Source organism: Mustela nigripes, chromosome 4, assembly GCF_022355385.1.
Source record: "Mustela nigripes isolate SB6536 chromosome 4, MUSNIG.SB6536, whole genome shotgun sequence".
Lineage (NCBI taxonomy): Eukaryota > Metazoa > Chordata > Mammalia > Carnivora > Mustelidae > Mustela > Mustela nigripes.
The window spans coordinates 139,192,393-139,210,283 of record NC_081560.1 but is presented as its reverse complement, the minus strand read 5'-3'; the positions used below and the strand labels follow the sequence as shown (position 1 = coordinate 139,210,283).

Here is a 17,891-nt window from a genome sequence, read left to right as displayed (position 1 = left end):
AGAAAAGTAACCAAATTAGCTTTATAGTAGGTAGCCAGATCTTAGTAGTATAAAGAAGTTGTCCTGCCTGTAACTGTTCAATGTCTGTCCTTAGGTCACAGATCTTGTTTGAACTTGTTTCCTCATCTGTAAAGGGTGAAGGAGTTGGGCTAAATGACTTGCTAGGGGTTCCTTCGGATTCTCTTAACTTTGAAAGGCAGGCCATCTTGATCCAGTGATTTGTTATGCACTCATGTTTTGATTTGTGAGAAGAGTATAGAGATGTTTACATATATTTAGTCAAATTGGTATGTACTCTTCGGAATATATGGACATTTGTTGGCAACTGATAAAGTCTTTGAGTTACAGACTTATGCATATGGTATTGAATATATAACAACCCTTCTGTTACTGAGTTTTATGTGTGATTAATCTGAGGTAAGCACATGACACATTTTTAGTTTATGATTACAAATAAGTTAAAAAATACTCTTTAATTATATTAAAATATAATTTAATGCAGGTTGTTTGAAGCATGTCTTCATATGATAGCATTACTACACTTTGATAAAATAAATATTACCCCTATTTATGATCTTTTGAATTTATCCCCTCTGAAGATTTACAATAAGATCTAAAACTGGTATCATCAAAATTAAAGTTCAGTGAAATTTAAATAAAATTAATTTAAGCCATAGTTAAAACCACTGCTGCATTTATGAGTGTACTCCCAAAAAGGTCGATGGTGAAGTCAGAAGAATGCTGAAGTTCTGTACTTCTGCTCTTAGGATATGTTTATGCTAAACTAATTACCAGAGTTTCTGAAATGTTGAGGTAATGCTGACTCACTAATAGGTTCTACAAATTTTTGAAGTCAGCTTAGAGTTTAAGTAGAAAATCTGTTAAGTTGAGTATAATAGTTAAAAATATATATATATGACCACTGAGGTCCTTTAAGAAGAAAAGAAGCATAATCTAGTAGGAAGCAGGCCTTGTGAGGTTGAGCTGTCCTATCTGAAAATATATATACATTATGACATATAAGTTAGTTTATACCGATGCTCCACATTTATGTCTTTACTTAGCCTTTCCATATCTCTTTGTCTATAAGATTGGACATCTAAAGAGAAAGCTTTATGAGTGACATCTGTTTGATGAGTAACTCAGATTTTTGACAGCTCTGTCTCCTAAAACTGCCTTAAAAATGAGTGGACCTCTCCAGAAATTCATACAAGCAGAAGTATTGTGAGGCCGGTGATAATGTTATCAAACAATTATTTGCTTTTTGTGTATATATAGACTCACAGAATCCTATAATAATTGAGCTGATCATTGTTAACAGACAGCATGAGATTTGGGGATAATAATTCATTTGTTACTTGTTTGGGTACAAATTTTAAGTCCAGTGGAATAGGTTAACTTAGGCTGAGAGAAGACAGGAACTGAAGAGAGAAACAGTACCCATGTAATTTTTGGCGGATCCTCTTTTTTTCTCAGTCAGTTATACCAGATTAACACTTCATGAAGACGGTTTTAAGTGGTCTCTTGTATACAGGCTTTGTGTCACAAGATGACTGAACACTGATTCATGAATTTTTCTCACGTTGTTCCCTGCAGCCTGAAGCAGTTTCTTCTCATTTCCCCTATGGCCCCTGCCTGCTTCTAGAAACTGGTCCACCTCTGTTCTGAGATTTTGTAGACCCATGTAACTGAGGACCTGTCAGACAAAGGTGACATCATAGAATAACATTAGTAGACATTCTAGATTTGGTAATCTTAAGTTCATATTTAAGGGCTTTTTGGCTTCAGTTATCAGTTGGACTTAAGTTTGGAGACTGGGACTAAGTGATAAAGTGATAAAGTATATATTCATCAAGGCAATAAAAACCACATTTGCATTATTTTATCATGTAAAACCAGAAAAACTATAAGATACGAAATCTAGTTTTAGAGAAGAGGCCACTGGGTGCCTGGGTGGCTTAGTTAAGTGTCTGCCTTCGGCCCAGGTCATGGTCCCAGAGTCCTGGGATTGAGCCCTAAATTGGGCTCTGCTCAGTGGGGAGTCGCTTCTCTCTGCCCTTCCTCCTTGCTTGTATGCACGCATGCTCGCTCTCTCAGATAAATAAAATCTTTAGAAAAAGAAAAAACCATTAGAGAAGAGGCTACTAATTAGAAAGGACTAACATGTCTGTCTGAAATGTTACGACTATCAACAAGGTTGAATGTAGTAACTCCACTCAGACAGCATTGCTTCTGTATGAGGACTAATCTAAGAAAGAATCCATGGAAAGCATTCAGAGACTACCACACAATGCTAATAGGAAATGAACAAGAGAATTCACTTGGATGACAGAGATGGTTTGAGGCCGATTACTTTTGATTACTCTTCTTAACCGGAAAGCATTTCAACTGCCTAATACTTTTGCTTTCACCTACAACATAAAAATGATCCTGATGGTTGTGAATAATTTATAGGAAGAATTAAGATATCCTTAAGTTTTCTCCCCTTCTATGAAAATACACTCTATAGAATATGACTTAGAAATCAAAACATAATGGGATAAACAGATTCCACAAGTCTTGATATTTTTGAATTTCTTTTTTTTTTACCTTGGCCTAGCAGGTTAACTGACCAAAGCAGTTTATTCTAAGGCGCTTTGGATTTTCCCTATGTAATAAAACCCATGCAGTGTTTGAGTGTTATAAACATGACTTATTTAGCATAAACTTTTTAGATTGGAAAAAAAAAGTTTATTTTGCCAGAGTGGTGAGAGTTAATGTATATATCTGGAACTTGGCTCTGAGCAATAGAGGTCATCTCTGTTTTTCTTATTATCCTATTTCCAAAAGGAATTTGTGATTTACAAAGATGTAGGGAAACAAAATACGATAAAATCTAGAAGAAGGGAAAACAAACATAGAAAACAAAGGCAGTGTCTTAACATAGCCACGTCATAGTAAATAAGAGCCATGGTCCCACCTGTCACTGCAGATCCTCTACCAGGTCGGGCCTGATGAGGATACTCAACAGCACACGAATGATGATACTGTGTATCTGGCTGCAAAAGAGAAAAGATGACACACTTTTTATGATGTGACTTCTCCCAAAGGATAATGTGTTAGTAGGTTTCCTGGGAAAATCTTAAAATCAGACAACCATATAAATGGCATTGTCTGACAGTCTGAGGGACAAGTTGGCCAAATGCGTTCTTTTTTTCAAGTAAAAAATTCCAAGTCAGAGGCCCACAAAGCCATTTGTTAACGTGTAAACAAATTTTAAGTTCTTTTTTTTAATTTTAAGTTCTAAACTTAGTTAATATGCCTTTAAGAAAATCTTAGTGCTTATAAATAATCCATATGGTTTAATATTTTTAAGTATTTATAATTGGCTGCCGAGGGAATTTTATCTAATTTAGACTGTCTGCTGATTGTTTAAAACAACAGAATGGAGCCTTTTCAATAACCTTGAAACACCCTTGACTTTACCTCCATACTTGAGATGTGACTCTCAACATGAAACATTTCAAAATTACCTCAAGGAATTTAAAGATTTTTAGACGTGGCTAAAATACTGAACCAAAAAAAGCTGTCAGTGCCATTCTGCTGGTGCTTCTGGAATAAAGAACATCCCTCTCCATTCCCTGTCAGAGCACTTCAGTCAAGAGGTCTCAGGAATTTTTTTCTGGTGAAGCCCCATATTTTTTTTTTTAATTGGGGTCACCAAACATCTTTAGGGGACCAGACAGTATATATTTTAGGCTTTGTGGCACATACTGTTGCGGCTATTCCACTCTGCTGTCGTGGGAAAGCAGTCCTAGTACAGTACATAATGAGTATGGTAGCTCTACTATAATAAAACCTGATGTACAGAAACAGGCCATTTTTGTGGGAAGCCAAATGGCCCATAATAGTTGCTTGCTGACTCCTCTTCGAGATGAGAACACCAAAGAGCAGAGTGCTAGTCTGAAAGTGCCAAGCCAGGGACCCGGATCTGGTGTGCTGCGTTACACTGAGCTACCAGCTCATCTCCCTTTGCATGACAGCACATTGGGAGAGAACTAGCTAAGGTACAAAACTCTTACTTTATTGTTATAAACATCAGGAAAAAAAGAAACTTCATCTGTTTAGTTTAATTGCTAAGGCAACCAAAAATTAAATGTTTTATAGGGACTCTAGCTGTAGAATATAATCATCAAGCACTGCATAGCAAATGCTCTGAATCAAATTATGAGATGATTAAAAGAGGTTTTCAGACTTTCTAGGATTCACATGGAGTAAGAATCAGCAATGCTCGTGTTTCCCTTAAGCTCCTGTTTTAGTGAATCTCTCCCTAAGTAAAGCATCTTGAGGTTTGTTGAGTTGAATAGTGTCCCCCATCCCCTACCCCCGCCAAAATTTGTCTGCCTGGAACCCGTGAATATGACTTTATTTGGAAATAGGATCTTTGCAGATGTAGTCAAGATAAGATGAGGTCATATTATGTTAGGGTCAGTCATAAATTCAGTGATGCAAATCTTTATAAGAGGGGAATTTGGACACAGAGACACGCAGGGAAGAAGGCTGTTTGAAGGCAGAGGCGGAAATTGGGACTGATGTGGCTGCAAACCAAGGAGTACCAAGAATTGCTGGCGACCACCAGTCAAGAAGAGATAAAAAAAAATCCTTCCTTACAGCTTGGAGAGGAAACATGGTTCTGCCGACACCTTGACTGGACTTCTAAGCTCTAGAACTGATAGAATAAATTTCTGTTGTTTTAAGCCACCCAGTCTGTGGTGATTCGTTATGGTAGCCCTAGGAGACTAATAGACCGTCTCATTAATTTGTTCTCACCGCTCTTTTAGTGGAGAATTGTATATTGCTTGAGGCTGATACAAGGCTTCTAAGTCTTGTATCTGATATAAGGCTTACAAGTGGGCTTCAGATATCACCATCCTGAAAAGTGGCATAGGATTTGAGGCCCCTGGCTCCTGGACACTGCATGTGGCTCCAGTTCCCCAGGCTCTTCAAACGCTCTTGCCACAAAGCAGATGTGGTGGGGCTGAGTGGCTGGCCTACAACTAGGTAAGGTCAGTGCAGGACCTCCAACCTCCCAACTAAGCTTTTTCTAGTACTTGCTTAAGACTAAAAGGGCCAGTAAATGCACATTAAATGGTAAGGTGATGTGAGCAGCTCAATACCAATTTAAAAAAATGTCATGACTTGCCATCCATCAGTCCACATCATAATCTGATAGCACTTTTTGGTGTAACTCCCTAAGAGCAGTGTGAGAGGAGTTCTGCTGATTTGATGTATTGGAGTTTAACATTTTTTTGCTTATTCTCAGAAATATCCAATAATTTAATATTTAACGTTTAAATTGTTTAAAATTTGTGACTTACGTATAAAGCATTTTACCTTATTACCTTTTTAAATTCTTTTTGAGTGTCAGAGGCCAGTTAGAATTTCAATAAAATGTACTTACAACACTTATTTTTATGGTCAAGAGCCTCCGCTTTTATTCTTGGAGTTGATTAAGGGACCATGTGAAATTTTAAGTCTGCCAAACTAGTTTTTTTCTTTCCCCAACTGTCAAGACCACAGAGGAAGTATGTCACTACCAAAAATGATTGAGTTGTGTTGGGCCTGGAGAAGAAGTCTGGTAGAAGGAGCCTCTCCTGGGGCTGCTGATGGTTAGGCTCATCCACCACCGCACTTCGAGCTCGACTGGAGTCGCCTTGGGTTTTCTGCAGGGAAGGCAAGAATTACAGAAACTGTTAAATCAGTTTGTAGTGCATCAACCCAAGTAGGTATGGTAACTGTAGGCCAAGCAGCTCCAGTTCCGTTGTCATAAAGTTAGGATTCAGTTTGTACTCTTGACAAAATACAGTATAAGTTAATTCCAGAACAGGGGTCCTGCAGAATTACTGCCCATGAGGTTTTATAAGCGCATGGAAAGGCAACAGGAGAAAGACCTACCATTTGCCTTTGTGGCCCCACGGTGCTCAAGTGTTCCACGTCAGCTGTGCCAATAGGGGGCAGCAGATTGTTTCGGCTCAGGGGCATTGGTGAGGGAGAGAGCGAGTCAGCGGCTACTGGGCTGCAGATCCCACCAGCGAACATCAAGATATGAAAGGATAAAGTTATAACAATACAAGCAAACTGATTAGAATCAAATAAATGAGGGATATGAGTTTAATGTCATGCATAGAATGCTTCCTATGTTTTTAAGTAAAGCAATCTCAGTGAAAGGATTTTGGAAAATCAAGAGTTGAGGGATTGGTTTAAATAATATTTTCTGATTTGGGTTGAAACTTTATCCTGAGCACACAGCAGAAGTGGACCCTTTGTCTCACAGAGAGCTGGTGTTATACTATTTTGGTGTTAACCTATTACGGATTTGTAATTTCACATCTGGTGGAATTCACAGTTCTGGGTCTTGTGGTTGTCCTTTTCACTAATACCAGTAGTCCTTCCTTATCCATTGTTTTGTTTTCCATGATTTCAGTTACCCATGGTCACTGGGGTCCAGAAGTACACGATCCTCATTCTGATGTATTGTCAGAAGGTCACTGTAGCCTAATGCTGCCTCATAGTGCCTCCATTGTTAACCTCACTTCATCTCATCACGTAGACATTCTGTCATCTCACATCATCACAAGAAGGATGAGTGTAATACGGTGAAATATGAGACATTCACATAGATTTTATTCCAGTATACTATTATAATTGTTCCACTTTATTATTAGTTACCGTTAATCTCCTACCATACCTAATTTAGAGGTTAGATTTTATCACAGGTACATATGTATAAGAAAAAAACATAGTATATATAAGGTTTGGTACTATCTGCAGTTTCAGCCTCCATAGGGGGTCTTGGGACATATCCCCTGTGGATAAGGGGGGGACTACTGTAATTATAAGTGCCAGGTAAATTTCTTAAACTTTTCTTCCATGGCATTTCCAGCAGTTTTTTAGCATTTCTCATACTCAAGACAGTACCTGGAAATCAATGATACTTTCATGTCCCAGAAGAAACAAAGTAACTTGTTTCCACTTTGAAGAAATTGTCAGAAGGTATGAGGATTAATTATGCCTCAAGAACACTCATCCTCCGGACGCCTGGGTGGCTCAGTTGGTTGGGCAGCTGCCTTCGGCTCAGGTCATGATCCCAGCGTCCTGGGATCGAGTCCCACGTCGGGCTCCTTGCTCGGCAGGGAGCCGGCTTCTCCCTCTGCCTCTGCCTGCCATTCTGTCTGCCTGTGCTCGCTCTCCCCCACCCCTCTCTCTCTGGTAAATAAATAAAATCTTAAAAAAAAAACAAAAAACACTCATCCTCAATTGAGTGAATCTATATCAATACCAGCATCAACACAGTAAAATGGTAGGTGAGAAGAACTCTAGTGTCCTGACAAAGATTTTTGGGCATTACAGGCATCTCTTTTAGTGAATCTATTGGGATAAATTAAAAATTGAAGTCAAATAACATGTTGGGAAGGAAGTGTAAGGACATCCATAATTTAGAAGCTGAATTCAAGGGACACCTGGGTGGCTCAGTGGGTTAAGCCGCTGCCTTCGGCTCAGGTCATGATCCCGGAGTCCTGGGATCGAGCCCCGCATCGGGCTCTCTGCTCAGCAGGGAGCCTGCTTCCTCCTCTCTCTCTGCCTGCCTCTCTGCCTACTTGTGATCTCTCTCTGTCAAATAAATAAATAAAATCTTTAAAAAAAAAAAAAAAAAGAAGCTGAATTCAAAACATAGTTACAGCCATATTATCTTATACCCTTGGTTATAGTCTTAGACTCAAACATCCTAAGATGTTTTGTGAGTCAACAACTAATGAAAGGATTTTATAAAAAGTAGGCTTCTAAGTGTTTTTTGCATGACAAAGCTCAGAGTGAATTAAGGGTGGGAAAAGGAAAAAAGAATATGGTTAGTGTTATTTCCTAGGAAGTGCCAAGGTATATTTTGCCTGGTATATAGACAAGTACTTATCTTAAGTTAAAACGTTATCATTTGTCAATGGAATAAGCAGATCCCAGTGGTACAGAAAAATATTAAAGGAGAGTTAACTTATTTTGGGATGAATTTCACTGAGCACTGAGGAAAGTGTTTGATAAGATACGTAGATCTTATTTCTTCGATAAGTGTCACTGAAGTATTCTAGCCGACATCTTATTGTAGAAGTAAATAGCTAAATAGCTAAGTAAATAGCTAAATCAACACATCTAATACCTGAATTTTATTGAGATTTAACCACATTTCTTTCTCTGTTGGATTTAAAGCAGTGTGTATACAGTCCATCCTGAGAATATCTAATGACTAGTTTCTAGGCATGTATTTCAACTTTACGTTTAAATTCATTCTCTATATAAAATTATTCTTCATTAGTTTTACCACAGTTTCCCCAAATTCTGCTTTTGAAACCTACACTCGGGATCCTCTGAGTATTTCTTCCACAGGTCTTGGCGTTCCAGCGCGTGAATGGCTTGTGCCGATGGGATGAAGGGTACGTGGTGGGGGATTGCGTCTCCTGGCAGACTGTACTGTGTATGATAGAGCTGATGTACTAAGCTCCAGGGCTCGATTTGGCCAATTTCGAGTTGAAAGAATGGTACTGGATCCAGGTCTCATAAGTAACTTGTCATCAAGATCTCTAGTGGCCAAATCAGAAACCCACAATGAAATCAACATTGCTCTGTATAGGGAAACAAGACTCAAAGGCTTAGGCTATAAAATATATTCAAGGGAGGAAAAAAGCAAAAGTAAATAACCTAATTTATATGAATCACATAATCTAGCCTCAGACATGAGAACATGTTCTTAAAAGGACTGCATTTTAGCCATACAGGTAATTTACTAGAATGGAGACTTGGGGGAGCCTGGGTGGCTCATTTGGCTAAGTGACTGCCTTTCGCTCAGGTCATGATCCTGGAGTCCCGAGATGGAGACACGCATCAGGCGCCCAGCTCCACAGGGAGTCTGCTTCTCCCTCTGACCTTCTGACCTTCTCCCCTCTCATGCTCTCTCTCTCTCAATCAAATAAATAAATAAAATCTTAAAAAAAGAAAGAAAGAAAAAAGAATGGAGACTTGGGAAAGCAAGTCCATTATTCACCTTCCATGACAGTCACTTCTTCAGTTACAGTGAAGGCTGACTTGAAGATTCCCTGCTCTGGAGTGCTTCCTGAAAGTTGACCCCAGGGACTGAAATTCCTACCATATTGGAAGCCTTCTTTGTGCTGAAGGAAAGACTTAGTTGAAAGGCAAATAATTACTGCTTAGGAGCAGTGTGACACCAGCGAGGCTCCCACATGAAGATTAAAATGCTGAGCTCATTGGAGCCTGAGGGGGCGGGGTGTGTTTGGTTCCTTGGAAAGCTGGAGCAGGCAAACCATCTAGAGCCTCATGCTGCACAGGGCACTGGGGCTACTGTAGGTCCCTGTCTGCACAAACAACTAAAGTACAACATCATTGTACTGGATTCAGTTATCACCTTTAGCCTTATAACTTCTAGATCAACCTCCAAATCTGACCTTTTCCATATTTTCGGTGAGATGGCTTGGCATTATAAACTCAACATGCCCCAAACCAAATTTATCTTTACCCCACAACAAACTTCCCTTGAGCTTTGAAATCTCAGAGTTGACTTTGGTTCCTCTATTTATATACAATCTGATTTCTTTTGCAATATCTCCTAAAATATTACATTCCTTTATCCGTTGGGACAACCCTGAATATAGACTGTTAGTAGCTTATGGTTGAACTATATTAGAATCTTTACCTTCAGTTCCTCCTGCTTCAATTGAGTCTATGTTCTTCCACTGTAAAATCTATTTTTCAGATTCCTGACTTAAACTGTGTGCCCCCCAAGTGAAATTCATATGTTGGTGGGAGTGTCAAATGGCATACTTACTTTGGGAAACTTTATGGCAGTTTCTTACAAAGCTAAACATACACTTATCTATCCTATGACAATCTCTACATATTGACTCAAGAAAAATAGACCAGGGGCGCCTGGGTGGCTCAGTGGGTTAAAGCCTCTGCCTTCGGCTCAGGTCATGATCCCAGGGTCCTGGGATTGAGCCCTGCATCGGGCTCTCTGCTCATCAGGGAGCCTGCTTGCTCTTCTCTCTCTCTCTGCCTGTCTGTCTGCCTGATTGTGTCAAATAAATAAATAAATAAAATCTTAAAAAAAAGAAAAGAAAAAGAAAAATAGACCATAGGTCCACAAAAAATACCTGCGCAAGAATGTTTATGGTGCCTTTGCATAAGAGCCGCAACCTGGAAACACCCCATATGTTCATTAGCAGAAGAGTAGAAAACAAATTGTAGTGTATTCTTACAATAGAATATGACTTAGCAATAAAAGAAGGTCACGTGCAACAATATGAATGGATCTCAAAAACATGGCATTCAGAACCTTCTAGTCTGGTCATAGCCTTCATTAATTTCATAGTCTTCTTCCTCGTGAATCACACCATGATCTATTTTAATTCTAGAAGATTGTCAGTGATCTTTAGTCAGAAGCATTAAAATTCTGACCTATCCCTTTTCTTAGTATAGCAAAACCGGTCTGCTTTCCCTTCTAAATAGTTTTGTATTTTTTGTCTCCAGACCTTTTCCTACACTATTCCTCCTACCTAGAATGGTCTTGTTGCTCTTCTCTGCTTATCCCAACTCTCATCTTTGACGGAAAAGTTTATACTAGAGTTAGCCACCCAAATGCCCCCCTTCTTTGGGACTGTCATGCATTCACTCTGAGTACCACACCCTTGACATTCAGTCACAACAATGCCCTATATGGTTAAGGCTCTTTTTACCCACATGTGTCTTCTCTTTCCAGTTACATTATCAGCTCCTTGAGGGTGGAAACCATTTCCCTTGGATGTTTTTACTCCCCATATGTCTCTGGTTGTTTGGTGGGTACTCAATATATGCATGATGATTGACTGATTTAGCTTTCCTTTTATTTCTCAGTGATCTAGGTAAATTTTAGAGTCTATTAAAATTTTACACTTCTTACAGTAGCTTGTCCATTAGGGAGAGATTTCTTGGCTGTAGAGGCATCCCATGAACCAAGAGACCATTCATATTTGGCTGATGACCACTTGCTGCTTGACAGAGATTCATCTATATGTCAAAAGAAAATGTTACTTGTTATTGGTTAGTGAAGACATTTGCTGTGTTTCCCAACTTTGCCAAAACTTAATATTTTCAAATTAGATAGTCTGTGCATTTTCCTCCTATGCCTTAACTTTTATAACGTCTTTGGCCAGTAGCTGAGCTGGGGCTTCAAGTCCACTGTTAAGATGACAAGTCAGACTCCTTTTCTCTTCATTTCTAAATGACAGCAGGTAGGGGAAGTCTGATCAACTGAGATGAAAGCAGTTAACAGCCACTCAGGGGAGTGAGAACTCCATTACTATCATTATTTACGCTAGAAAAGAAAACCTAAGAAGAAAAAATACGGAACAAATATAGAAAAAATTAAGAGTAAACTCTGATATAATCTCTTTCACCATCAAACAGTCTTATGCTCTGCACAAACTAATCCCTTATCTTTCACTACCCCTGGGGCAGTCAGCTATCAGTCATAACCTAAGTTCTGAATACTGTAACTAGCAAGAGTTCTCACATTAGCAGGATTTAATCTTCCATGGACTGACATTGCCACCTTGGAGTGCTGTTAATTTTCTCTGTCAGGTCATCAGTTCAGTGTGCTTTCTGGCCAGCTCCTCTGCCACAGCATGCATTTGCCTCCTACTTTCTCTCAGGAATATGTGAATTAATGCTTTTTCCTTGATCATTTCCTTGGTCATTCCTTCTTTTTCCTTAGCCAGGAACATTTAAGTTAATTATGCCTAACTACCTGACCCATAGTCAGACCACTTCGGCATGTTAGAAGTATTTTATTACCATGAAAGGAACATTAGTTCACCTGGTTAATCCTCCAGTTTGGTAAGATATGGATGGGCCTTGCTGATTTTATTTTTAAATAACCCATTTGTAAATCCAGTAGCAGAATATCAGGCCAGTAAACCAACAAAGCAAATACTAAGTCTGGTAGTGAAATCCAGGGTGGATGAGCGTGGCTCAAGGATTACAATCCCCCTGCAGCGCCCCCATCCCGTTTTGGTTTTTTGTTTTTGGCCAGAAGTAACACTGGGAAACTATCATGTAGCAACTAGATAAATCATAACACAGGGATGAGACCAGGCTCATTAGCCTTCTGTAAGAAATGACCATGTTTATGCTTGTCCACAGACTTCACTGGGACCACTTGTTCCTTACTTTGGTTTGCCTTTTACACCTCGGTTATTAGCCAGTCCTAAACATGCAAAAGGCAGAAAAGTCAACAGATTCAAATATCAAAAATAAAAACCAGGTAGGCTGAGATAAAAGAAAAGGGAGTCAAATGGAGAAATTCAAAGGATAGGATGTTAAGGCCACAGAACATCTGAGATTGGTCCCCCTTTCTGTCATATCCTTTATTCTTCCCAGATAGAATTGGGCTAACCACATAGCTGATTATACATTGCATAACTTATGGATGACCTTAAAAAAGAGGGGACTGAGGGGTACCTGGGTGGCTCAGTTGGTTAAGCATCTGCCATTGGCTCAGGTCACCATCCGAGGATTCTGGGATGAAGCCCCTGCGTTGGGCTCCCTGCTCAGCGAGGAGCCTGTTTCTCCTCCTCCCTCTCACTCTCCCCCTGCTCACGCTCTCTCTCTCAAATAAATAAATAAATCTTAAATAAAATATTTTTAAAAAGAGGCCATTTGTTTAAAAAAAAAAAAAAAGCTGACCAGAAATGATCAATCCTAATTTGCTACTAATTTTTTAAAAATTTCTTTTAGAGCGCATGTGTGCATGCACAGGGAGAGCTGGAGGAAGGGGAGGGGCAGAGAGGAAGGAGAGAAAGAATCTTAAGCAGGCTCCAGGTCCAGTGCAGAAACTGCCCCAGAGCTTGATCTCACCGCCCTGAGATCATGACCTGAGTCAAAATCAAGAGTGGGACCAACTGAGGCACCCAGGTGTCCCATTATTAATTTTTTAAACTTAAACTTATCAATGCAAAGAGTCACTGGCTTATTGTGATAAACACATAGCTTTACTGAAAAAAACTGAGTCATAGATAATAAAATTAAGGCAAATAACTCTGAGCAAGCTTCTTCTGGCAAGAACAGCCCTAGGTTCTCCAGTACATTCCTGTGTAGAGCTTACTGGATTTGAGGTGATGGACGGCACCTTCGACTGTGGCACTCGAGGTAACACCAAAGGTTGTGGTTCACTCAGCACGCAGGGGCTTTCTGAAGCTGGTCTGGTGATTGCAACATTACTCTCATCATCTGAGCAAAGGAACAGAATCTATTATCCATGGATATCTTCAGACCCACAGCAAAACAGTAAAAAAAATCTTCCCCAAGAATTCCTAATCTCAAACTAGGCTTCACTCATTTTTGCAGCCCAATTTCATACCACCTGCATGTTTAAAACAACAACAACAAACAGCCTTAAGTTAAGAAGTTAGTTTAGGGGACGCCTGGGTGGCTCAGTTGGTTGGATGACTGCCTTCGTCTCAGGTCATGATCCTGGAGTCCCGGGATCGAGTCCCGCATCGGGCTCCCAGCTCCGTGGGGAGTCTGCTTCTCTCTCTGACCTTCTCCTCGCTCATGCTCTCTCTCACTGTCTCTCTCTCAAGTAAATAAATAAAATCTTAAAAAAAAAAAAAAAGAAGTTAGTTTAGAATGTTTTCCCAGGCTGATGATGCCTATTGGTACCCGGCAGAAGGAAAAACAAAGATCTTTAGGGCAAAGATATCCAATAGAACACTTGGGGTTAATGGAAATGTTCTACAGATGAACTAATGTAATGTGTGCACGCACACATGTGGCCACATGTGGCTCTAGAGCCCTTAAAGTCTGGCTAGTGTTACTGAGCAACAGACTTTTAAAGTCTTGTTAATTTTAACAAATTAAAATTTAAATGGCCAAGCAGATTTAGAAAAGGAAAAAAAACGCAAAGGAGAACTAAAATGGCTAAAATTAAAAACAGCAGAATTAATAGATTCAGATATCTGTTGCTGAAGACAATTTGTGAGCTGGAAGAAAAAGATGTCAAGAACTAATTCTGAATTCAGTGCAGAGGAAAGGAGATGAAAAATATGAACTGTACTCTAAAAAGTTAGTTTTACTATATGGAAACTATACCTTGTTTTAAAAATGGACAAATAAAATGACAGCGAAATATTTAAACTATCCATTGATAGTTAAACACTGATCAGGATACTGATGTGATTGTCAGTACAGGAACTGTTAGTGGGCGTAGGACGTATAGAACTGGCACAGTCTTGTTGGATAATTTGGTGTGATCTCTAGTAAACTGAAGATGTATATTCCCTATGACCCAGCAACTCTATTCCTTGGTATATACCCTAGAGGGAATCTTTTTTTTTTTAATTTTTAATTTTTTCAGTGTAACAGTATTCATTATTTTTGCACCACACCCAGTGCTCCATGCAATCCGTGCCCTCTCCAATACCCACCACCTGGATTCCCCAACCTCCCACCCCCCGCCCCTTCAAAACCCTAGAGGGAATCTTGCACATGTGTACCAAGAGAAATGTTTAAGATAGTTTAAGGCAGGGGGCGGCTGAGTGGCTCAGTGGATTAAGCCTCTGCCTTCAGCTCGGGTCATGATCTCAGGGTCCTGGGATTGGCCCCCGCATTGGGCTCTCTGCTCAGCAGGAGCCTGCTTCCCCCTCTCTCTCTGCCTGCCTCTCTGCTTATTTGTGACCTCTCTCTCTCTGTCAAGTAAAAAAAAAAAAAAAAAAATTCATTTAAGGCATCATTGGTCATAACTGCAAAACACTGGACCTGGGGATTTGAGCACTTCTTACCATCAGTTATGGCTCCAAAACTCAACTCAAGATGAGGAATCATGTTTCTGAGCAGAATTAATATTCATTCTGGGTCTTCATTGTTTTTAAATCACTTTCATTATCATCATTTGGTTTACAATAATATACTGTGGTTTCCTTCAGAGAAACTATATCTTGACAATAATGTCCAGTGAAGCTTGTTTCCTCATTAGCAAATTAGGATTAATAGTAAAAATAATTATCCTTTTTAATTATATTATGTTTTTATTTTAAAATATGTTTTTGTAATTTTGATTTTAAAACTAGTCTTATTAAAAGTTTAAAAAGACCATTAAAATAAGCTAGAAAAATATTTATATTTTCTTAGCGTTGTATATATGTCTGGGTTACAGTTGACAAACCTTAATATACCACAAGTTGTCACATGATCCTATGTAGTTTGATTTTGTTTCTCATGTAGGGGTAGAAAAAATTGCTTTAGTAGCAGGGATAAGTTTGTACCAGCACCCACAGGTTGGCTCTGGGAGCAGCTAGCCAACTGGTCCACACCAAAGCCAAAAACCCAAGAGTTCTCTTTTAGGAACTATTGTCTATGCTTTAATTTAATGTAACCCATTTATTCCTTATACAACCCTATATTAGTATTGTATTGTTCTATAGATTAAAAAAAAAAACAAAACTGAATCACAGTGAGTTTAAGAAACTTGCATAGGGTATAAAGTTAGTGTCAGAGCCAGAGCTAAATCCAGGTTTGTCTGGTAACAAACTGCTTTTAACCATTATAGGATAAGACTTCTCACAGGGATAAAATGGACCAAATATGATCCATTACCTGTTTGTCTTATTGCAGTAAAACATGTGTAACACAAAATTTACCATTTTAACCATTTTAAAGTGTACATTTCAGTGGCAGTAAGTACATGCATAATGCGCAGTCATCATCACTGGTTCCACAAGTTTTTCATCACCTCAAAGAGAAATCTCATGTCCATTACTATTGCTAGTTTATATAAATAAAGTTGCAACAGTACTTTATTTTCACTGCTGCATAATACTGTCTTGTATGAATGTATCACACTGTAGTGCTGTGGGACATTTGGGTAGTTGCAAGTTTTTATTTTCTAGCATGTGGTGCTATTATAGACATTCTTATGTATGTTTTAGTGAGCATATATAGTGCATTCGGGGAGATGTACATAACCACCACATTCTCTCATTCTCATATTGTTTATGGCCGCTTTCAAGGGCAGAGTTGAGTAACTGCAACAGACTGGATGACTGACAAGGACTGGCTCTTACACACAAAGTTTGGTGACTTCTCTTTTAGGGGGTCAACTCACTAAATAATCAGTCCACTAAACCACTTAGAGATCCTCCAGCTCCATTTCAAGATCAGTTTCTTGAAGTTGGACTTGATACTGAAAATTGAAGGAGTTCCTTTATTTACCACCAGTAGTGTTTTTTATTACAGCAGTTCAGATTTAACTATGGACTTTATCATTTATCTGTTATTTCCAAAAACTTAAACTCATATGATATAAATCAGGGTTTTTAAAAAAATGATTTTATTTATTTATTTGACAGAAAGCACACAAGCAGAGGGAGGGACAGGCAGAGGGAGAGGGAGAAGCATGCTCTCCACTGAGCAGGGACGCTTATGCAGAACTTGATCCCAGGGCCCTGGGATCATGGTCTGAACCAAAGGCAGATGCTTAACGCACTGAGCCACCCAGGCAGCCCTAAACCAGTTAATTTTTAAAGGGTTTTAATTCTCGGGGCACCTGGGTGGCTCAGTGGGTTAAAGCCTCTGCCTTCAGATTGGGTCATGATCTCAGCATCCTGGGATCGAGCTCTGCATCAGGCTCTCTGCTCAGCGGGGAACCTGCTTCCCTTCCTCTTTATCTGCCTGCCTCTCTGCCTATTTGTAATCTCTGTCTGTCAAATAAATAAATAAAATCTTTAAAAAAAAATAAAGGGTATTCTGTTTTCCAATTCCAGCTTTATTTATTTATAAGATTTTATTTATTTATTTATTCATATATATGAGGGGGGGAAGGGGCAGAGGGAGAGGAAGAGAGAAAATCCTAAGAAGACCCCCTGCTGAGTACACAGCTCCACATGGGGCTCAATCCCACAACCCTGAGATCATGACCTGAGCTGAAATCAACAGTTGGATGCTTAACAGACTGAGCCATTCAGGTGCCCCTCCAATTGCAGGTTTAAAGGAGAACTTGACATGCATACAACAGAGTGGCTTAAAGAAGAGCCCACATAGACAGGATCAAATGTAGCAAACGTGGAGGAACTGAAACTCTCATACAATACTGAAGAGTGTAAATGGGTGCAACCACCTTGGAAATTTTTTGACAGTCCCCACTGAAGTTGTAATAGCATACCTTATGACCTAGCGGTGCTACTCCCTAGTACATATGTTCACCAAAAGACATGTACAAGAACATTCCTGACAACACCGTATGCTTTCAAATATTAACTGCAAACTGGGGCACCTGGTTGGCTCAGCGGGTTAAGCCTCTGCCTTCCGCTCAGGTCATGATCTCAGGGTCCTGGGATCAAGTCCCACATCGGGCTCTCTGCTCAGCGGAGAGCCTGCTTTCTCCTCTCTCTCTCTCTCTCTCTGCCTGCTTCTCTGCCTACTTGTGATCTCTCTCTGTCAAATAAATAAATAAAATCTTAAAAAAAAAAAACAACTGCAAACTACTCAAATATCCATTAACAGTAAAATGTGATCTAGCCATATGATAGAATATAACAACAAAACTATTATTCCAAGCAAAAGAGTTGAAACTAACAATGTTGAGTTTAAAAAGACAAATATAAAATGGTATATACTATAGGAATCCACTCTTATAAGTTAGGCTAGGGTTACTCTTAGGGTTGGAGGAGTTCAGTGACTGAAAGAAAGCATGAGAGGGGTTTATGAAGTGTTGGTAATATTCTGTTCTTGGTCTGGTTGCTGGTCATACGTGTAGATTCATTTTTTTAAATTGAAACCTATTTAACATTAGTTTCAGGTGCACAGCACAATGATTTGAC

At 39.3% G+C, this 17,891-nt stretch overlaps 1 protein-coding gene across 5 annotated transcripts in view; it reads right to left on the bottom strand.

Moving 5' to 3' along the window:
* Positions 1-217: 217 nt before the first annotated feature.
* The window catches only part of FAM149B1 (family with sequence similarity 149 member B1), a 74,459-nt gene continuing 56,785 nt past the window's right edge, over positions 218-17,891 (bottom strand). Inside the window, exons 8-14 of one of the 5 annotated variants that reach the window (XM_059397736.1) lie at positions 13,181-13,305; positions 10,979-11,085; positions 8,385-8,609; positions 5,935-6,055; positions 5,577-5,702; positions 2,960-3,038; positions 218-1,696 (exon numbers count right to left, since the gene is read on the bottom strand). In XM_059397736.1, coding sequence (XP_059253719.1) covers positions 1,623-1,696; positions 2,960-3,038; positions 5,577-5,702; positions 5,935-6,055; positions 8,385-8,609; positions 10,979-11,085; positions 13,181-13,305 — 857 coding nt within the window. In that variant the 3' untranslated portion in view covers positions 218-1,622. The other 4 variants (XM_059397740.1, XM_059397737.1, XM_059397735.1 and 1 more) reach the window with 4 other exon arrangements.